General features: G+C 35.0%; 1 protein-coding gene across 1 annotated transcript in view; it reads right to left on the minus strand.

Moving 5' to 3' along the window:
- Window positions 1-24,084, minus strand: part of TMC1 (transmembrane channel like 1) — a 138,420-nt gene that overhangs the window by 55,839 nt on the left and 58,497 nt on the right. Inside the window, exons 2-4 of the mRNA XM_080574292.1 lie at window positions 12,113-12,178; window positions 11,615-11,987; window positions 6,655-6,795 (exon numbers count right to left, since the gene is read on the minus strand). Of these exons, the coding sequence (XP_080430418.1) occupies window positions 6,655-6,795; window positions 11,615-11,987; window positions 12,113-12,178 (580 nt within the window). The remainder of the gene's footprint in view (window positions 1-6,654; window positions 6,796-11,614; window positions 11,988-12,112; window positions 12,179-24,084) is intronic.

A 24,084-nucleotide genomic window follows, 5' to 3' on the forward strand; every position in this document is an offset into this window, starting at 1 on the left:
TCTACAACAAACCAAAATATTGTTTTTTGAAGATTTTGATTTGATCCAGATTCCCATGGTTAATGTTGATGACTTTCCTGAATGCTTCTTTTGGTTTCGCCCCACCAGTGTCTGTGGTTTTCTCTCTCCCTCCTTCCCCTCTCTCCCAACACTGCCCTGTGTGCACTGGTTATAGAACTGTTATAAGCCTCTCCTAAATGTGACTGATTTATAATCCATTTTTCTCATATTTTCACTCCATTGTCCTGCACAAGGCTAAGTTCATCATTACAGAACAGCCAAACCAGACAACTGTCTGATAGCAGTTCAACTTCCCACTGAGTGTTTATACATGCAGTTAACTGACTTACACACAGCAGACTGGAGCACAAAAATGGTTGTAACCATGCATGAAATATGTTTGCAAAGCTTCTTTTTTGCTTCATGAATGAAATGTGAGGCAACTCCTTTCATGCTTTTATATATTGTTTGGTCTGTACTTAAAAATGTATTGTATAAACCTTAAAAGATCCAATTAAATCCAAATGGTGTACTTATAGAATTATTTTAATTTTCCATTTTGACTGTATTTACCTTCTAATCCAGTTACAAAACAGCATGGCTTTTGGCATTAGAACTCTTAATGTATATTTCACAATGACTATGATAAGAAGATATTTCAACTATGCATAAAAAATGTGGCTATTAATAATATTTTAATATTAATTAATAATTAATGTTTCCTATTCATGTGAAATAATAGCCAAAATCATCACATAGTTAATAAATAGAGTAGCACATGTAAATAAGGTAGAACATGCTATATTGCATTATTATGCAGTTGAAATGAAATTCTTTTGTATTTTTTTAAGAGAGAATGAAAGTCTTCTTTCACTTGAAATGAGTGAAATCAAGTTACCTTTGATGATCTTCAAGCATGTATTACCTTTCTGTGCACATGGTGGATTTTTCTTTACCAATACTATTTTAAAGAACATTTTTGTACTGCTTATTTAGAGAGATTAGGTCTTATAAGGGAACGTCATCATTTGCAGACATATAGAGGAGTTATGGGCCTCATAGCAACTTATCTGTTAGCTGCATCCATGAATATTTGAATGACTAATGTAAAGAACTTATGCAATTGGCAATTAAAAGCAAATCTCAATAACAATGTGATTCTATGAAAAATTCCAATCAGAATTTTAATGAAATATCAGAAAAAGCAAATTCAGTGCAGAGGCAGAGCTTGAGAGAGGGCCTGTGGCTGAAGGAGGCAGAGAAGATGTGTGCAGTTATGTGCAAGGAAACGATACAGAAAACATAACTATATGATTTTGCTGGAGATATCAAACAAAACAAGTTTTCCTTCTTCCCTCATCAATTCTTCCCTCAACAGCTCTGCAGTCTGTTGGTCCCACTGGGCTACTCCTAAATTTTGTGATTTACAGGCTAAGAAAAACCCCAGTGTCTACTTAAAGCTTCCTGGATTAAAAGGTCAGGAATAACATGACGGCATTCAGTCAGGGAATGTCCTTTCCAGTCAGTGTCCGTGACACATGCTCATCTTTATTAAGTATAATTCAATATGTTATTTAATTCAGCTTTCTAACTTGATGACCAGTCCACCCCAGGAAAAAAAAAAAAAAAAAGACTATTTGTACATCCCAACAGACTTTTGCCACATTTTGCCCTTTTCTCCATTTCTTTTGTTCTAAAAATAAAATGTGAAGACAGGTAGAATGATCAAGCAATAAAAATTAATCTTAAATCAGTACAGCTATTTTAGAAACCTCAGCAATGACCAAAAACCACACACAAATATGTGCACAACCACTTGGAAGTCGTGCAACTTCACCAACATGAGGACGTGTCAAAAGCAACACAGGGTGACAAAACTGAGCTTTGTAATCGCTGGTATCATGTGTTATAGGTAAATTATCTATATCACAAGACAGGCCAAAGTGTGCCCCGTTAGCTAACTGTGAATTTAAAGAGGCTTCAGAGAAACCTTATTAATTGAATTACAGACAAAAGGAACTAATAAATGTTTCATGGGGCCCAGCATTATTGTCCCAGAGAAGCCTGAGTTAATTATTAATACTAGGTGTGGAGTTACAGCTCACAAAGTGCTAGGTGCACAGTACTTCGAGCACTTCAGTGTTGCACAGAAAGGATGAATTACAGCTCTCAGAGGTTGCTGTTAATGAACAGGATTCAAGTGGATTGCTCACATTTTTCAGTAACAGTTCAGGAAGGTTTCAGTGTCCAAGATCAAAAAACTCATTAAAAACAAATGTCGTATCAATATTGATCACCCAGGACTTTTCCTAATCTTAAAAATACTGGCTAAAAGCTGACCGCAAAACAGCTATTGCCAGGCACAGTTCACTTGAAAGCAGTTCAGCAATAATAATGGGCAAATTACAGTGTTATTCAATACCCAGCCAACCTTCAGGACAGCCAGGCTGGCCTCCAGGACTGCCAGTAAAAAACTTGAAATGCCCACATCAAGAAACTTGAAATACAGATTCACTGGAGTTCAGACATCCCATACAAAGATGAGAAATTTCTGTCGTCTTCCACATTCACTTTATGTATATAGTTACCTTTGGATTTTGTATACATACAAACTATTCTCTTTCTACTTATCTGTCTCATTGGATTCTTTGATAAAATAAATTTCTTAGGAAAAAAAAGAAAAAAGAAAAAAAAAAGAAAGAGAGAAAGAAAAAAAAAGAGAGAGAGAAAAAAAAGAAATTAAAAAAAAAAGTAAAAGAGAGAGAAAAAGAAAGATTTTGTCCTTGGCATATGAAGAGATTGCTGTGCTCCTTGGATTATTTATAAAAACTAGGAAGTTTTCATAGTTGTCTTTACAGTCTGTATTTAATTGGAATTCCTTTGAAAGGCCAAAATCTGACACTTGACTGCTGTTCTGTTGTTGTTGTTTTGCTTTATTTCCTATCATCATTTTGTTTGTTTTGATAGTTTGTTAATTGTCTTGTGGTATAATCTTAAACTGAGACCACAGTTGGCATGTTTCTGGATTCTTATGTACAATTACCTGATTATATGGAACTTTAATAAAATTCTCTAGCAGAGGTAAACTACATAACTATTAATAGTCTTTCTGTTACGGAGCGCAAACCGTTATCTACCCAATAATGAGATTAGTATCCCAGATCCAAGCACAATAGCACAGCTTTGGAACCTTCCCTTTAGCTTCATATCTATGCAAAAACCAATCAAGTGAATGCATAGACAGTGATGCAGTTCCCCAAATCAAACATTTAGCTGTAAATTGGGATAACTTTCCCTGGAGTTTCTCCAACTTGCGACAGTACATGAGATTTTTCTTTTTTGTTTTTTTCTAATTCAAAAATCTTTTCAATAATTTAACCCCTTCTCTCTTAATCTCAGTGTTGTAAATAATGACTGATGGTCATTACTCTCTGATGGCTCTTCAGTTAATTTCATGCTGTCCTAAGTAGCAAGTGTCAAGAGGGAAAGTGCACAAATTATCATCTCCTATAGAAAAGGCACAATAACGGTGCTCACAAACAATCCAAACCCGTGAAAGGAAAATGAGAAATGCCAGAAAGCTCTTTTGAACAAGAATATTTTTCTCTGAAATGAGACAAAAGCCTGGGCTCCAGCCATTTGCAGGCTCTCAACAACAGGGACTGCAATGTCCTCTGTTCACAGCCATGTCTACTTGTTAGGGGAGAGAAGCAATGCTGTTTGTCACGTAACATCTTTTCATTCCTTTCAATGGTTTCTTTCTGCCTCTTTTCATGTCTTCAGACCAATAGAGACCCGACCATGTCTGAAGCTGAGATGAGAGTCTGAAGGTGATGGTATAGCTCCAAAATGCAGAGGAACACTCCATAGCAAGCAGAGGACTACTCTCAATCACACTTCTACAGAATAGCTAGGGGGCTATTGAAATGCATCTTTCTAGACATGGGGATCTAAATTAGAAATTAGAGCTGGTATAATTTTGTAGAGCATCTCAATTAAGAATTCCATTTCAGCAGTCAGGGTTTCAGTCAAGTTTTGACAGAAGGCATTTTCTACAAAGAGACCAGTTCTGCAACCAAGTTTTAAAATTAATTGCTTGTTCATATATTTTCAGAACAAAAGAATGAATGAAAAGATTAACCTTTCACAAAATTGTCACTAGAGCTAAGTAGAAATTGTGTGTCCCATCCTATACATTTTAATTTCAATACTTCTTTAAAATATGCATACATTATAATTGGTTTGCATTTGGAAAAGAAACTGGATTTGAGTCAACCCACAGAAGACATTATCCAGTCTTGAAAATTCCTAACGGAAATATTTCATTTTTTATCACTTTTTAAAAGCAGGCAAATTGGTGGAAATTAAATCTTTCCCCCCCCAAAAAAAAAGTAGTTCTTTACAAATTAGCTTTTCTTTCAAAAAATGTAAAGAACAAAAAGTCATATACAACCCTAATATTTGCTTTTCAAAATACTGAAAAAAAGTATTTTTCATGTTTTATTTTGTCATGAAAATGTAAAAAGGTTTTGAGCATTCACAGGGGAAGGTTTGTTTTTTTTCATTTGGGGGAAGAAAATAGGTTCTAATACAAAGCAATCATGGAACTACATTTTGGCAAAAGAGATTTCTCTTAATGTTGAGAAGAAACTTCTATTGAAACATTTCTTTGTGGAATTTGGAAGACAAAGAATATGGAAGTCTTTTCTTGACCTTTAAGTAGATATGGCATTTTTTCTTTCTGTGTTTCCTATAGGAATCAAAAATCTGCGCTGGGTATGAACAAGATGACACACCCAAGTGCTAGCAAAATATATTTCTTTACCAAAAGTTCAAGAGCAAGAAATGCTATTATAAGAGCATACAAATGTCACTTATGACTGTCTTATGGATTTAAAACACCTAGAGCCAGGTTTTGTCCATTTTCCTTGTGTTAAAGAATAATGCCAGTCTATCAGGCTAATGATTATGGGACAAATGGTTAGTAAGATGTTAAAATCCAACACAAATATATAGATATCCTAAAATGTGCTAATATAGGCACTTTTGTATTGTTATAACTATGGTCATAATTAGAGCAACCATCAATCTAACAGTATTACTTTTCTGATTTTAGGCAGCATAATAACACTAGGTCTTCCATTGTAACCTAGTTGGACTCCAGAGATCCAATTATGGAAATAGTACTCTACAAAAGTTTGTCTAGTGTATTTTGGTACATAAATGATTGTTTGATTTTTTCAAAGGTACTGAGTACTTCCAAATTCCATCACTTTAATCTAAAATACTAAAATAGTAAATGCAGATTTAAATCCCTAATTCTCAGTACATGTTTTAAAATGTGAGCAAATATTAGATTTCAGGTGTTTTGGTTTTTTTGTTTGTTTGTTTTATTACATCTGTTTTCTGGTTATATGCATTTTGTCTGCTGAAATATGCATGACTGTACAGAACTGTGACAATCTAAATGGGATTGTCTGCAATGGTTGGTAACTACTTTTGGAATCTGAGTTCATAGAGAAACATAGAAAAAATGTAATTCTTGAGTTAATAAAATTAGACAAAATAAGCTAATTTGAAGAATTGCTCTTTTTTTTCTTGGAATGCAAACTTTTTCATGGCAAGTAAACTGTTACTATGCTTCTAAGCCCACTTCAAAGAGCTTTGTAGCCAAGCATATTAAAAACCACATTTTTTGGAATCCCTCCTTGGAGTACCTTGGTGCATAGTTTTCCTTTTGCAAAGGTATCCTCCCCAAGCTTATCTTACTTTCTAGAAAAAAATAATCACAGATGTTCCGCACCATATTTTATATGCTCTCTCCTTCCATTATGTCCATGTTTCCTTGCCAAACAAAAAACTGTCTGGAGGAGAACTCATCTTTTCCCTGTTACTTGTGCCTAACCATATATTTTGCTGTTGTTTGGTCAGTACCACGGTGAATGAGTTACTTAAAACAGAGGAGCATAGCAGCTTTAGCAATAATAGTAATAATAATAATTTAAAAAATCTCTGTGTTAACCCAATTTCTTGTGATTGGTGGAAATTTAACTGATAAATTAACTGAAATGTAATTGATTTTTTTTTCCTAGTGAAAATGTATTGATAGATTTGCTAGGAAAAAAAATGTAGATTTATATGTGGCATGACTAATAATACATGGAAATTCAGGCTCAGGTTTCAATCATGTTTTCTTTTTGATAAGTTTTAAAAAAATCCATTCTTCTCCCAAGAAAGTTAGAATAGAAAGAAAAAATCTCTCTCTTTGCTCAAGTAATGTTGGGGTATTTATGAAATTGGATCATTTTTCCTTAATAAGACATTAAACACAGCAGTAGAAGAAGCTACCAACATAAATTTGACAACTGTAGAAAACAAAAGATTTTGCAGGAAGGTGGAGTGTAATGGAAATTAAAAAAAAAAAAAGCAAACAAAGAAGTTTTGAGTTTTTCATATCTGACAGAGGAAAGAAAGCACTGGTCTGCAATGCCATTTACCTCTACTATATCTGAAAGCACAGCCTGAGAAAGAGATATCAGAGATAATTTGAGGTAAATTGTGTCTGTAGGTGTAGAAATAAAGTGAAAGTTTAGAAAAAATATTGCACAGTAAAAAGCAGGATTGCAGATATTCATTACAAAAGTCAAACCATACTTCAGAACTGCCAACTTCTTTTTCATCTTCCATGGCTTGTTTCGTAATGTTGCAATTAGCTTCTTTTTTTCTTCTACCTCTTCTTTCAGCTTGGCCAATTCTTCCTCAGTAATTGGCTCCTCCTCAGAATCAGAATCAGAGCTTCAGATAAAAGTGAGAATAAAAACCATCACCAAAACTCAGGAGAGAAAAGGTTTTCAGTGAAGCGCATACATGGTGTTAATTCTTTTAAACTCTGGCACCTAGAAAATGCCTTCCGTGTTGCACTGAAGAGAGGATAGACTGTATCAAAGGCAAAACTTGCACATGAAGTGTAGAGCCAAAGCTGAACCAGCACTACATCCAGAACAATGATACTACAGATGAAGAATGACTTTTCCTTTGGGGAAAGTGTCCTGCAGGAGTAACCAGCCTCCTCAGAGTCCAAATCAAACTTGCAACACCTAGTAGAATATTTTTATATATTTGTATATTTATGAAGTTTGAAACAAATATATATAATAAAAGCACATTTTTTTGGCAACATATCAAAATACAAATTTCTTATTATTCATCCACCTTTAGGTTTTATGAAATACACAACACTGCAGCAAAAGCTACAATGGAGCAGTTTAAAAAGTAAGCCAACAGAGAAAAGAAACTCTCAGAGTAATCAAACGACCCACTATTAAAGACTCAAATACTATTTACTGACAAGATTATCAAATAAAAATGTTGAGTTCATGAGCCATAAAATTTCAGGCTTCGTGTAATTAAAAAAAAAAAAAAAAAAAAAAAAGCCACAGAAAATATCAATCTAGACAAAGCAAAATTGGTCCTGAAATAGTTTTGAAACAAACCTATTTATTGTTATTCTGATATTGTTAGGGCGAGTGAAGAACTATATGAAGGATTAGGTCAAATGGACGAAAGTCAATAAAAAGATTGATACATACGATTCTGATGCATTATAAAGAAAAGAAAAAGTCATGTCAAAGGATTTAAGAAGAACCAAAAGATTTTGAAAAATTGTTTTAGTGGGAGCTTTAAATCTTCATTTGTTACATTCAGCTGCTTTGCATTATAGAAAGCTGACAGCAACATACCCAATAGTGGAGATTTCCTTTGGCAGAAAATAATAATAATAATAATAATAATATTGCCGTGCAAAATTGAAATAGGCAGATTTACAAGACTGCAATGATAGTGGTAAGAAACGAATGGCAGGTCATTTCTCAGTAATCTTACTGAGAAGAAGAAGCTATGCAGAACACAAGAGGTAAAGTAGGGTTAAGAATGATTTTTGTGCCATTGCCCACTATCAGTTTATTTATCTTTGCATGCACAATTTATATTTCATTTTTCCTTTTCCTTTGGCACCAGAAAAATAGTCAAATTTCCAAATTTCTAAACATCTTTAACAAATAAATTTTGTTTTGTTTTGTTTTGTTTTTCAAAACTACTTACACTACACAGTCAAACTTTGTGCTGCTGCAGCTTTTTCCTTTAGCTGAAGTGGTTGAACACTAAAAGAGTCAAGCCAGAAAATCAGAATTCTGCCTTCTACAAGAAAAAAGACTTAGACATTCTTGAAAGGTTGTGATTCACACATCTGAAGACCAGAAAGGATCACTGTGGCTTTCAGGCTAACACAGATCATAAAGCATCATTCAGTAATTCCACAGCAAGCACTGTGTTCCTTGATTTCAATTCAATTCAGAAATTGCATCTTTTCCTAAGTCAGTAGAACTCTTGAAATCAATGGCACTTCCTTAAATCACATATGTAATGAACTTGTCCATACTATTCATGTTCTGGATTTAGTTTTATCTCCTTTGTACCGATTTAATTACATTTTTATGTTGTGGGTTTGTTTTTTTTTAATGTTATTTTACAGAGGTGGAAATTAAGAAGAAAATATTTTCTTGGAGTTTGGATGTCAGGGAAAGATGGAAAATATCAGTGGTGTCCAGTGATAGGACGAGAAACAACAAACATAAACACAGGAAGTTCCATCTGAGTATGAGGAAAAACTTCTTTATTATGAGGGTGACAGAGCACCAGAACAGGCTGCTCAGAGAGGCTGTGGTGTTTCCTTCTCTGGAGATATTCAAAACCTGCCTGGATGCCGTCCTGCCCAATGTGCGCTGGGTGACCCTAATTGGCGGGGGGGTTGGACCAGATGATCTCCAGAGGTTCCTTCCCACCTCAATCATTCTGTGATTCTGTGATGCTGTGACAGGTAGGACTTTAGGACACTAAAGAGGTGAGTGAATAAATTTGACTACATTTTTCCTGTATTTTCTGTGTGAAAATTCTATTGGTCATTGATAATCTCCATAACATCTCCTGGCATTTAGTGCTCTTCAGCTCTTTTCCTACTAGCAAAAAGGTGCAGTGCATGTACTGCTTTTATCTTCCATGTAGCTCTGGACTTTTGCAAAAGCTCTATATCCTTTAATAATTCTTCTAAAATCAATTGATTTGCTTATATCAGAGCCATACAGTAAAAAGAGAAATGCACATACTAGACAGAACATAAGAGGTTCTAGCTCAAGTGATGGTTGCTATCAAGTACAGTTACTATATGAGACCCATCAGTCAAAATTAAGTCATTAAAGAACAAAATAGCTTTTGAATGGAGCCATTGAACCTAGCAATACTGCAGGAACCTAAGAATATCACAGATATTCACAGTGAGACTATATGGAGCAATTTATCATAAATATTTTGGAGGTGATGATTACAAACAATATAGAGAGGTCCTTTTCACTACTTTATAGGTAACAATCATATCTAAAAGCAGAAAGTATTAAAGTAACCCAGATACAGCTGCTTTGCCATGGAATTACCCTGTAGAACTCACTATCAGAAGACAGCAGAGATCAAAATTCCAAGCAAGTCTAAATGAAAATTTAATAATAATAATAATAATAATAATAATAATGATAATAGTAATAATAATAATAATAATCTGTATGAACACATAATTCATATAGAAATTCTTTATGCAGAACGATCAGTTATAAAGAGGTTTTCCTGGTTTAGGTGAAAAGCAGGAGGTAAGAAGAGGGTAGCAACAGTAGAATCTGCTGACTTGCAATGTTACCTAGGTGAAAAGTAAATGTGCACTGTTTGTGGACAACAAAATTCATAGTACCATCAGCAAATACAATCTCACTCCCCTGTGGAATAATATCACATTTAATATATCATCTATATTTATTTTACTTTTTTTTTTCCCATTACAAAAGTACACTAGTAAGATATACTTTGAAACAATACATAGTCTTTTCTATGGTAGGCCCTCAAAGACTTGCTAGACAGGCTTAATTTCTGTGTTCAAGCCATTCTCTTCTGTTCTGAAGGTTTGCAAATCCTTTATGTGAATCATAGTTAAACTGATCATTACCATATTTTCCTTTGATTTTGTTTTTTTCTTTTCTTCTTTTGAAAGCTATTTTAAGTATTCTGGTATTTATTCCTATGTAATCTTGTCAGCTAGTCCCCTAAATGTCTAAAAATATAATGTTTTCAAATTATCTTCCAAAGCATCATTTTTTCCTCAAGTGTTGTGTGTCCTCAAGTGTGATTTCTACTTCAAGAACAATGTCCTGATCTGGGTAGCAATTTCAAAATACTTAGCCTATGCATTTTAATAGTTGGAATTTTGTAAGACAATGAAAATCATTATGCCCTCATTCAATTTTTCATATTTTTAGTGGTCTCTTTAAATTAGTGCTCAGTAAATATTTACAATAGATGATTGGCAATAAGCAAAGGAATGTGGATTGGCAGATTCAGATCTGTTGCTTATATGAGTAGAGGAAAACTCACTGGAATATAATTGGCTTAACAGTGAATAGCCATCACTAAGGAAGGTTTTAGGCATTCTCGCAGGGAAGGGAAATGAGGTAGATGTATACTGAAGTGGAATCATGAAAAAATTAACACCCCAGCATGTCTGACTGCATTTTGTTCTTCTTCTGACTCCTCTTGTGCTCTCCAGTGATGCATTTGGGAACACAGTTGTAGCAAGTACTGAATGAGGGAAGGGGAATTTCTGTCCCTCTCCACTGAGATAAGTATGTCTAGCTCCATTTGCTTCATTGTACACCATTCCCAGGGGCTATTTCCTCTCAATAATATGAGGGGAAAAAAAAAAAAAAAAAAAAAAAAAAAAAAGACAGGTTGCAAGAGAAAACCAGAATGACAGAAAGAGAATAAAAAGAATTGTCAGGAGTTTTCTGTGCCAGTGCAATCTTACAAAGACGCCAGGTTGCATTAAATGCTTTGGAAAAGTTACTGAGAATATTTCAGTGGGAGTAACGGTGAGATTGGAACTTTGGAAAATCCCATCTCAGTTCTTGGCTCTGAGCTTTGTTTTGGCATCAGTCTTCTACAAAAGCTGACTTGAACATGACTGAGAAACAAGAAATTAATTTTCTGAACAGCGTCAAGACTGGAGTTCTGCACTAGAAATAGAGCTAGACTCTGGAGTTTGGAAGGGTTATCAGTTTTGAGTTTAGGAGCTTTATGTTTTTTGTCTTTTGTTTTTGTTGTTGTTGTAGCTTTTGCTTGCTTGTTTATTTTAGGAAAAAGCAGTAGAGATCTCACTCTTTGTCATCTCTCTCTGTCATTTATTCCCCTCCTCTGTCACTCCAGAGAACAGTTCAAGAGCTTGGGACATTTTACAACAGTTAGGGGCCCCTGGCTCAAGTTCCTGTTCTGACTAAACAGATTTGTTTCTAATCCTCAGGCTACCAAAAGGGTCTGGCTGGTCATTTCCCCAAGTTCCAACCTGTACCTGTGACAGCCTCCTGACAAGGTTCCACTATAGTGGACTTGGGTCTCCAGTTCTGATTGTGTTCTAATGAATAAGTGAGTCATACTGACACTTGGTATTTCACAGCTATAAATGAAATCAGGTTTTACATAAGATAATTGATTTATATTAAAAACTAATGATTTACTGAATTACCCAGATCCTGATTTCTTTTTATCTTTTTTCTTCTTGTTGGCCTTCTCTTTTTTCCCTTTCTTATCAGCCTTTTTGTCCAGTTTCTTCTCATTTTTGCCTTTCCCACTTTTATCCCCTTTACCATCTTCTTCTTCTTCACCATCTTCCTTGGATTTTTGATTTGCTTTGTTCTTCTTCACTTTTTCAGGATTCCCATCAGAATCACTGCCCTCATTTCCACTTGCTCGTCCCCGTCCTCTCCGGTTTCTGTGCCTGCGATGCCCAGCTCTCCTTGGTTCATCTTCATCATCTCCATCCTCCTCACCACCATGTCTGGCTCTCCCTCTAGCATGTCCCCTTCTGGTTTTTGGTGTTGCTCTCTTCACCTCTTTATCTGTGACATAAACAAAAGCATGAGAGAACGCAGTATGTCGGAGGGAGGTGTTCCCTCTTTCTTGTTTCATATAGATAACCAGAAAACACCTGAGAGTGGCCTCAAAGTTAACCACACCCACTGACCTGTTCCTTTGACATTTTCTTCATTCTCAGCTGCACTGCCTTCTTCATTGTCAACATCACTGCCATCTGTGGAATGGAAACAAAGGCCAGTGCATGTGAAGTGTAGATTAGTCACTAGAAATTCAGGAGTTTTAGCAAATTCTTAGCATTTGACACACTGTGCCCCCTTACAACATTTAACAAACCCAGCTTTTTGGAACATGGAGAATAGCTTTCAAGAAATAAGATGAAGACAGAAAACAACAGTTATTCTTTCCTTCAGCACTCCTAGGTGCTGAAGCACCTAGAAGATTGCTTTTAGACTTACCTAGCAGAAAAGAAGGAAGATTAAAATGATTCTCAGGCAATTCTCATATTTTCTTGAAGATGTGAAAGATAAACATTGGCTGAGAATAAAGAAGATTTAAAGAATCGTTTTCTGATTTGACTGACTGGAGGGCATGAAGCTTCATAGTTAGAGCATCGCTGAAGAGCACAATCCCAAAGGAAAAGGAAACCTACTCCCAGATCTTCAGTTCTAGTAACCAAATCTTTAAGCATCTGACAAAAGTTGGCCCAGCTCTCTTTTATGCTCTACCACGGTACTCCTTTGCCCCTCAAGAGTTGATGAAAACTTTGGAGACTGTAGCGGGAGATCCTGTTTAGAGAAGCCAGGAGTATTTCTTCATAGAGACATCTTTGTTTTGGGGTGGATCTCTTCCTTGTGTGCTCTCCATAAGTGCAATAAGAGATGTTGATTCTGCTTCCCATCAATAACCAGGAAAGAATCTATTTCATTTACCTTGTACACACTGAGATGAGGATCATGTATATACGGAAAAGAAAAACACTCCCTTCTTTCATGTGCATTATACTGTATACTGTATATTCATGAGACATTCTTCTGAAATATTTAGTTAAAGCACTCTCTGGAAATATTGATATGAGCATATTACATACCATGTCACCACTGAAACTGTTAGTGGTGTTTGTCAGCAATGTTTCTTCAGAAGCAGTCCAATACCTGAGAAGCCAGGAGCTAATAGGCTCTCTTTCAGGTATCCTTGTTTCAGTTTGTAGATGTGGGACATCACTTGAGACATGCCAGTGTAATACAGAAAGATACGTGGTAGTAAGGGATTAATGACTAAGAAATGCTATCTTGAATAGAAGTAGGCAGCTGTCATTCGGCTCATGCATAGCGCGTATTTTCAGACATATGTTGTCTAACTTCCTCTTTGTACAGACAAGACAGGTGACATGTCATAATCTTTATGCTGTATTTTTCAGGCAAGAGGAAACTACAATTATCTTTGTTATTCACTCATCCATAATTCTTTTGAGCTTTTCTTTATATTCTTTTTTTCCACTCATTCCCTTGTTACTTTCATGGATTTTATTAACCCACAAGAGATTCACTGAAAATGTATATACACACAGATTTATCAAGGGACTGTTGTAGCTGTCAGACACAACTCAGTTCTACCCAGTATCAAAGAACAGTAAAATACATAAGGCTGCAAACAAGAAGGAATCTTGTGTCTTGTTTCACTGTATACAATAATGTACAAAGTATTTTTATCCAAAATTTGACAGACATTTTAAAAATAGAACATATGTAGGGATTTATGTTCCCTCTACAAAGCGTTTCATTGAAATTGAAATTTCTATCAATTCCACGGCATCTGCACACTTTTTTTTTTTTAACTATACAAAAATGTTATCACAATATCATCAGTGGAATGTGAAAATAAGTGCTCCTTTGTTCTCTCTGGACGTATGCCTTCTGTTGCTGACAGTAACTAGATCTCCATTTGACAAAGATCATTACGTTGCTATTGAAAGCCTGCAAAGATGACGACAGGCACCTCTGAAGAGATACTTTGCATGTAACAATAGGGCATGGTCTTTTATTTGCAACTAATGCTTTTGCTGATTCCCTCTAGCCAAACAGAAAATCCCAGGGAAGTACTTAATGTTACAAGATTGGCCTCACTGGAAATTCTGATGAGTATATACAATAAGAAAACAGCTGGGGGTTTATCACATATACTGAAACTTGCATTAGCAGTGAAAGTGTATCATGCTGGAATTAACATCATATTGACATAGTCGTGAAAGTAACAATGGACGTTGAAACACAGGATTAAACAAAGAAGAATATAGCTGTTGGGGTTTAGTTAATTATAACAGCATAAGGGTAACAAATGTGTTAATCTGAATCCAACATTTCAGGCAAAATAATGTGTTAAACTAATAGACTTCAGGCTGCTTGAAGAAAGTACTGGGAATGTTGTTAGAGGAAAATGTATGTGAATAGTGACTCCTGTGTGTTTATGTCTTTTTTTCACAGAATTGTTCAGGCACACAGGTGATAAAAAGTTTTTTAAAGCAATTAAGGAAAAAAAAAAATGAAATCAAATGGGAGTGGATATTTTCACGAAAAAAAAAAAAAAGCCTAAGGGGAAAAAAAAAAAAAAACAGCATTTGATTATGTGTAATCATGTGGCTATAAGAGTAGAAGGTACTACATGCACACCCAAGAGATACAAGTCCACCTTCAAAAAATGATTTCCGTAAAAATTTAAAATTATAACTCCAAAGTGAACTTCAGAACATTCCTGCCTCCACAGTCTCATGCTCACCTAGAGCTCACCTAGAGATATAAAACATGCCCATTTTGTTTCTGAGATTGCACTTTTAAAATAAAATAAAACAAATCAAAACTTCACCATCACCACCACCCAAAAACACCACCTTGTTCTACTACTTTTATGTTTTATTGTTAAGTAGACAATTACTGTGAGTTTGCTTGAGGCTCACTGTCATGCACTTTGCTGTGGTTCATTCAAAAGGCACCTCAGCCTTCCTTGTGCTGCATCCATCAAAATTCAGTCAGACCTGCAGAATCAAGAATGTTGGAGGTTTGTCTTTCTGCTGCATCCACAGAAAGAGATCTCTCCCAGGTCTTGGGATGTGATGCAGAAAGCATTGCACTATAGTTTATTTTTAAAAGATAGAAGCCACACAACACGCCAGATCCTCCAATTTCCTTGAATACACTGCACTCTTTGTCATGATCCATGTCACTAGAAACTCTAAAGCTCAGAGTAGAACTAGAAGTCATTCATTGTGTCAGCTGTAATAGCTGTTGGTGTTCGGAGAAGCAAAGTCACTGAGGAAGGGGGTGAAGGACCTTTAACATCCCTGAGGTCTGTCCTGAATAACACGTATATGTGCATTCGTATCGGCTAGATAGCTACCCAGCCCTGTACCCACACTATAGCTATTCCTGTAATTCAGACAACATATATTAATAATCAGCTTTTTATGTTTGGGGGTTTTGCTCACATCATGCAAAAAACAATGCTGTTAATTGGGTGGATATTTGAGTAACAAGAGAGAGAGATAAATAATTATAAATTTATTCAACAGTATTATTATTAGAAAGCTATTTCAGATCATTAATACTGTAATATTTTTCAAGGAGGAAAGCAAGATGGCAAACCGTGTCTCACTGCATAATCGGAGAAGTACTTCAACTATACACAAATTACATTTCATGGTGGCACTAAATCCAAATGCAGCTTAGCAATAAGTTTAAGCGTTCTTCAGCAAAACACAGCACAGAGAAACACTGGAGAGGCATTCTGCGGGTACTGTATTGCCATTCTGTATGAAAATTGAAGAGCATTTTTGATTCTCTTGCTTATTAAAGTAGAAATGTATAGTCTTTGATGTAGACACAAAATCATCACTATGTAGGATTCTTTTAGGTCTATAACTTTTCTGCTTTTTTAACCAGATCTTCATGTGATTCCACTTATCAAAAGCTCAGCAAAGCCTTGGCTGAAAGCAAGTCTCACTACAGTGCTGTCTAGAATTACACAATGTTCCAGAAGAGACCTCATTTCTTCACATTATTAGCACTCACAGGGCTCATTTCAGGTAATGAGGCTTTGAGTCAAATAATGTGAATTTATGTGACCTCAGCACAAACTATTTCTCAGCTGTTGCTTCTTCCAGGATACTGCATCCTGCCCTAATTATACATATATTATTAGGTATATCTGGAACGATAGTCTATAACTCCTTATGTTCTAAGAAAGCCAAATTATTTCCTGGTTTGTTTACTTATTCTTCCCTGATAGTTTAAGGGAAACTTTATCACCTTTCTAGACTAAGGGCAACAAAGGTGTAAAAGGTGTAATTTGAGTAAGCTATCATTTCACTTAAAGTCTTATTTATGTTTAGACACATATATGCCAGCTAGGCTAAAGAAAGGTAGACTGAAGGTAGACTGGGCTCAAGCCAGAGACAAAATGTCAAATGTCAGCATACAGCTCAGGAGGACCTCAAAATATTGACATGTTGGCTGGTGAGGAAATTGAGCACAGAACAAAATTTATAAAACTATAGAAGTCTTTGCTATGAAGTGGTCATTTAGCAGAGTGGGGGACGGATTTAACGTTTTTGTTGTTTGTTTGGTTTGGTTTGGTTTAGTTTATGCCAATAAAGTTACCTTATTTTTTCAGTGTGGGGGTGATAATGATTCTTGGGACTAACCCACAAAATATGTCCCTTTGTAGTAATATTACTGCTCACACTGCTACTATGTAAAACCAATTGCTAGTAAGCAATTCTATGTTCCCATGCCTTGGAAAAACTAAATAATAATAATAATTAAAAAAAAAAAAAAGTGGTGATTTGTGTATGATTCAAAAGAGTTCAAATATGATTCAAAATTGACTTTTTGTCTATTCTAAGTTACAAATTTAATTTATATTAATTAATTGTTAAGACAATGAAATGGATCATATACAGATAGTGATCTGCAAGGAAGTATCATGGATTTTTTTCCAGTGCCAGAAAGGTGTTAGCCTAGACAGCTAATAAACCAGGTGCCCGAAATACAGAAACAGCCATATAAGGTCATATTAGATAACAAATGCATGTGAAGTATCAGTCAAAAAGAATAGCAAGAGATATATATTATCCATTTCTAGGTATTTGCATGCATTCCCGTAATATTATTTCTAATCACATAAATACAACAGTGTTTCACAACATTCTGTGAGGAAAAATATCACTAGAAGTAACTATCAAACGCACCAGAAATAACATACCAAGAATTCACCAAAAGTCTACAGCAGAAGAGTGAACTGGTACAGAGTTAGTTATCTAGGATTTGAGACTTTAATAATTGAAAGCTCATGCTCTTAGTGTATTTCTAAACAGTGGAGAAAACAGCTTGCCCAGTGCTGGGCATGGGAGGAGGGGACTGGAGCAGTGGGGTCAGAGGGGTGGATGTTGCCTGCAATATTAGGCAATATAAAGCCTGACACACTTTCTGTCCCCGTGAATGACTTTCCCACCACTGAGATGTAGGGCACCTATGACTTACTACAGTACACTTTTGCCACAAATCCAGTTCCCCATCTGGAACACAAAAATGGGGTAAAAATTGACACTGAATATATGTTTCACCCTATTATTCCATCCCTCATGTGGTCACACAAACTTTTTATATGTCCCCAGGCAAAGTTTTACATCCATACAAGATTTAAACTTGAATAAGAGCCCAGTCCCACACTTGAAACACCAGGTAAATGTAACTTGCATGGACAGAAGGAGCAAAGGAAGGCTAACAAACCTCTACCATGATTTGGAAAAAAAAAAAAAATGTTGTTAACTGAAGTACAGATGTTCAACAATGATGAACTAGCTATCTGCAAAGACGTTGGCTAAGTCCCTCAGCTTTTCCAGAACTGACAAGGTGATTTTTTTTCTAACATCTGTGTGCTCTTATGCTATTTAAAACACACAAACAACAACAACTACATAAGCTACTTGATCAATTTGATAAATGCTTTTGAATTTTTTTTTTCTTATACTGCAACATCTCATCAAAATTTTAAACAAGATCCAGAGCTGATGGAATAGAAGAAAATTGGGAAAGTTGAAATTTAAAAAATGGTGACAGCACTGATACCAATAACTTAAGGCTGCTGACATGTAATTACATTTCCAGAGGAACCTGGAGAGTTTGGGAGAAATAGAAAAGTTTTAAATGTGATCTAAGGAAAGAAAGAAAAAAATTTGGAGTATTCCAAATCCAATTGTATGTAATCTCTTTCCATCGTTGACCCTGTTCCAGATATAGAAGCATAAAATTTTATCTTCTATGAAAAAACAGAGTAGGTTTCAAGACCCAAATCCAAAAACAGATTATTTCTTTCTTGTCTAATAAATATATTTTTTCCTGTACTTTTGTTTTCAGACCTGCACTATGAATATGACATAGAATTAACATTGTAGTTTTATTTCCAGATTTATGGCCTCCTTTGCGCAACTTTTACATACAAACTTGGTGGCTCAAAATTGCTTTCTCCTCAGCTTTAGTGAAAATAAATGTGATGTATAGATAGCCAAGTAGATTATTTATATCTGTCCAAAATGTCTTAAATTTATGCCTTTTTAATGACTTTCTGCTTGCTGCAATTAGACTCTAACAACTAGGCAAAAGATTGCTCCTCTCCCCAGTCGCTATCCTCAATAAAAATTTTCCATGTTTCATAATGAGCTACATTTTTATGTTATCTAGATTCAAAATACTGTTCTGAGAAATTATCATTAGGTAAACAAAATACCAAAAGCAAACAAATAGAAACAGAGTGGGACTGTGTAGGTTTTGTTTGGTCACTTTCCTGTTGTTTTTTTCATTATTTTTCATTAAATAACAGAACCATCAAAGTGATCAGTCTTCCCACTACAAGATGTGAAATTATTTATCAAAGCTGTTTAGAGATTCAAACTCATCTGTTAAAACTCAAAGCCTTCCATTTATATTCTTAATTCCTGGAAGCTAAAGAAATACTAGCTATGTGCCGCATATAGCTAAATACTAAAGTTTAAACTTGAAAATTGAAGGTTACAGGATGACTTCAGAAATGCAGTAGAGAGAATCTCACCTTGAATAGACTAAAGGCCAGATATTCAGCTCATACAAAGTGTCCTACATGGGCGGAGGCCAAAACCCATCTCTGAAAATAACTTTCCTGGCCTTCAGTGTTTCAGAATTCAACTCCTCTCTCAGTTTTCCAGTAATTTCATTAAAAAAGAAAAAATAATTTCATAGCCGTAATAATGGAAAGTACACCTTCATAGAATACTGCCCTTGAATGTATTCTAGATTATTATTATTATTATTATTGGAATATAAATTGAAAAACAAAAATTATAAATAAGAATTTCACTTCTGGGATTAGTAGAACTATTGATATTTGAGACCATACTTGACTTTTTTGTGGTTTTCCAAGTTAGTGTTACATTTTTTTGTTCCTATGAACAGAAATAAAAGTTGCAACTTAAATATATATATATCCTCTTCGGCATTAGCTATAAATTTACGAAGTAAAATAATAATTCATACTCAGTTACACTCACACAAGCAAATAAAGTGCTTATTTTTCTGCACCTAAACTGGCAATGATGTAAATACTAAACTAGCCAGAATATTTGTACTATGATGTCATGAAGCCACCAATGTGTCCCATAAGAACTAGTGGCCTGCTGTAGCCTGCAGACTCCTGCAGCAAAAGAGGTTCAAGACGTTGCCTGAGGGGCATTATGCTTTCCCTCTGTGCAGATTGCCACTAAAGAGAATCTGCCCAGAATCATAGCCCAGTCAACATTTAAAAATTACATATGGGAACCACAGGGAACAAATGAAGGAGAAACATGATTTCATTTCAATTCACATCCATAAATAGATCATTGGTTTTCCACTGGTAAGAAAAAATGACAAATGTCTGCTAAATATTCTGATAAAACAACAGACTGAGCCACGGCAGATCCAGCAGGCACTGGGGCTGGCAGTGGGGATTCCATCTGATTACAGTCTCCTCTTTCCGTTTCCTACCAGGCTGTACTTACACACCCGAAGGTGTGAGTGTTGTTTGTGGGTGTTGTTTCTCACAGAAGGCAGAGGAGAAAGGTAATTCCACAAGGAACCCCTCAGAATTTCACCCCCTTCATGAAAGAATAGAAAATATTTTAGAGGCCATTGCCTATTCCACTGCCACCCTCCCTATACTAAACAAACACCTAAACATGTAGTGCTTGGCCTACCCAAGATTACACCTCTGACAAGTTTTCAGACCCATTGCTAACTGTAATAAAGCAACAGGGAGAAGCTGCATTTGCATTTTCTCTTCATCACACAGTTAGCTTGATGGTGGGCAATTTTTCATTTTCATTGCAGTCTTTACTGCAAAAATTAGGATCAGAATATGAAATGTCCAATGCATTCTAGAAAGCTTGAGATGACAGTTAATCATACCAATCTGACCTTTTCAGGTTCGAAATGTGATTTATTTAGCTTATTCTCATTCACTTATAGTGGTGTTAACATGGGAAGAACAAGAGTTTATATGGAAAAAAAAAATAAATATATATATATACAGCCTATATTCAAGCTACAAATGTAGCATTCTTGGTTGATCTCGGCCCAGTTGCATTTTTTACTATCTTGTGGGAAAACAGCTCTTCTAAGATAGTTATCTACAGCCGACATGGTTATGCTGATTTTATTGTTGTTAGAGGCTCTTTTCTTTTGATCTCTTTTAAACATCCACTCTGAAGATTTGTGCCCTAAGTCATTTTCTTTATGAGAAGCCTTGAAGAGTTAATTCACGCTCATGATCTTAGTGTAATAGACCATAAAACTTCTACCATCCAGAAAACATGCTATGAAACAAGAAGGCCAAAACACGGCTTCACTAGAGCAGAAGATATCAAAAAGAAAAAATATGTGGTCTTAAACTGTATTTTTGTGACTCTTCTGCAGTCCAATCTTTGAAAAAATACTCCTCAAAACTGTCTGCAATGGTGAAGCAAAAGATACTGTACCAAAATTGTAAAAAGTTTAGTATCTGAGCTCTGTGCTGACTAATTCCAGTCAGAAGATTCAGTCAATTCAGTCCAATATGTGAGACTAGAAGGCAGATGTTTACAGAAAACTTAGGACCTTGATAACATAAGAAATCATTCATTAGAAACGTTAATAAAAATATGTATGTTCTATGATCGTGCCCATTTTGCTTCTTATTCAGATAAAATTCTACATATGCTACATTCAATTGTGTGCTTTCCTCATGTTAAAATGAGATCCATTAGCACGTAGTGATTGAAAAATAAATTTATCAGTATCAATATTTGTAGGAAAAGAAGAGGGAAGAAGGGAGGGAGGGATGAAGATGTTCAAACAAGAGGAAAGAAAATTTTATCACCACTAAAATGCACTAAGGGTTATATTCTGCTAGAATGTTAAGCAATCCTTCCTGATATTTTCAGCAGAAGCTATTACTATTATTATTATTTCACATTATGAGTATGGATTAAAAAACACAGAAAACACTTTTTCATAGTAACAGCCTTGGTACTTAGCAAGGCCTGACAAGAATTAATTCATTCAGAAACCATTTCAGAATAACATACTTGACAATTTTCTTCCGTGCTGAAAATTAGTAATTTCATGTTTGTCACATATCAAAAAGATCAATATTTTGGTAACGGTAATATTGTTCATAAGAACTAAAACACTTCCCATATCATACAGTTGCTTTGCATTTTGCCAGAACAAGACATGTCATTATTTATAATCCTACAAATCATTTACTTGCGTCCATAGCAGAGAAGTATCAGTGCAGAAATATTGTTAATGCTTTATGAAGCATTTATGCTGCTAAGAAGAATGTGATTGAATTTAATACTAAATACTGAAAGCAATAAGCAATGGAAGAATTGTGCACCTTACAGAGGCCACATAATATCCTAATTTTCTTAAGGGTCCTCATAAAGTACAACACGTAACAGGGCTGTGGTTGCATTCTTTTCATTTATGAACTAGTAGAGAACCACACAGATATCCTATAGGTAGCAAACTTACAGCAAAGCTGCTTTCAACAACCAACTCTGAACAAAAGATAAATTAAAATAAAGGCAAATTTATATCAAAATGAACAACAAGAAAACAAAATTTGCACAATGTTGAGCAACATGCAGAAAAATAAATGTTTAAGATGTATAATTATAGTTGTAATTACCATTTCCTTCAATGTTGGTTGGCTTTTCATGTTTAGACATTACGACTTATTTCACAGGTCTGCTCCAGCTGCTACCTAAATAGATTTTCTGAAGGTTGAGTGGTTCACGATAAATTCAACATCTTCCTGTCTGTCACTGAACGGATGGCACTGGTGAAGTTTCACCGACTGAAATATAAGAAGATACTAATTTCCTAAGTAATTAATCTTTCATGAATGTTTAGTTTACTACTTAGGGTTTGCAAGCTAGGGTCAAAAGAATGGAAGAAGTTGTTCACCTTCTTTACAATTGTTAGCAAAAAAAGAAAAATCTCCCACAACGTACTTACCTATGACTAATATTAATGTTTAAATGCTTAAGTGGCCTGCTGTGCAAGGATGTTGCATGGTGTCCTCATAAGGACACTTAGGTGAATACAGGTCTACATTTCTACTGCGTTGTATGTAGAGGATTTTTATTTATTTATTTATTTATTTTTCTCATGAAAGACAGCTTTTACCTTAGAGGTACATTTAAATGGCATAGCTTTAACAAACAAAAGAATCCTAACACTGATTTAAGATACCTTAGCAAAAGAAGCCTGACACTGATATATCTGCTGGCTTATATTTGCTTCACTGGATGTGGCAGTTCCCTTAAAATTCCTTGCTTCTTTATTTATGCAAATATTGCGTGCTATGTATGTAGTAACAGTTCTACCCTGATTCACTTTGCATTTACAACACTGGACAAGGTTAACAGTGAAACAGAGCATACATTTTATTAACAAGACAGAAGTCAGGATTGGAAGTAAAAGATTAGAAAAAAACATGCTATAAGAAAAAGCTCAGGTTAAAAATTAATTAATATAAAATGCAATTATTGCTATGTATTTAACTAGACAATTCTTTCAACACTTCCTCAGTATTTCTTATCTAGAATCCCCCAGTGTGACCCAGCCTGAAAAAAAAAAAAAAAGTAAGGATTTGCACAATACATTTCTTGAGATGTTCTGGAATGTGTTCTGGATCCTCTTATCCATACTGTTATGAAAGCCCTTTGTTTTTCTTTGGAGCTGTCACTCAAATGCCTGAAGAAAGTTTATTTGGAAGTATATGCAGTGATTCTAGGTGCCTTACTTTCATTTCCAAATTTTAGCATTGGGGTATTTTTTGATATTTTGAACATATTTGAGAGTGTTTTTTTGGTCTGACTTGAAATTCACTTTACAGACAAAAATATAGCCAGGTGTCCAGTCTTGTTTCTGTTACAATATTAACGTGCTGTGCTTCAAATATGCCCAAAGAGATTATATCCACATGTACAATTATAACAGGCATTTATTTTCATGAAAGTTGGGAGCTACTCCTTTGTTTACAAAACATGTTTTATGAACTATTTTGTGCTTCCTTTACTGCATATCATATTACTTATTAAACAAAATCCTAGCTTCTATGCTTTTATATACCTGGGAATGGCTTCTAATTCAAAAAAAAAAAAAAAAAACAGGGAAAAATTCAAATCATCTCTGTAAATTCAAAGATAGACCATGCTCAATAAGATATGGTTTTAAGAACTCACATAATGAATAATTATGTTCTCAAAATCCATTTCTCTACTTCTTTAAAAGAAAGAATATGTTGGGTGGAATAATAAATACAACATTCAAGTTTAAGATTCTGCAATTACTTATAAAAAGAAGCAGTGAAAGAACTCTAACATGTTTGGCAGTTGCAGTCAAATCGGGAGCTTCTTGATGAAGCTGTCTAAGTCTTCTTCAGAAATTCAAGTTAATAATAGCTCACTTTAATTTATTAACTACACTGGAAAATACTTGATATATGAAAAGGAAAGAGACATATATTGAGTGTTAATTTATTAATCATTGCCAATAAAAAAAATGTTAT

This window comes from Anser brachyrhynchus, assembly GCF_964034855.1.
Source record: "Anser brachyrhynchus genome assembly, chromosome: Z".
Taxonomy (NCBI): Eukaryota; Metazoa; Chordata; class Aves; order Anseriformes; family Anatidae; genus Anser; species Anser brachyrhynchus.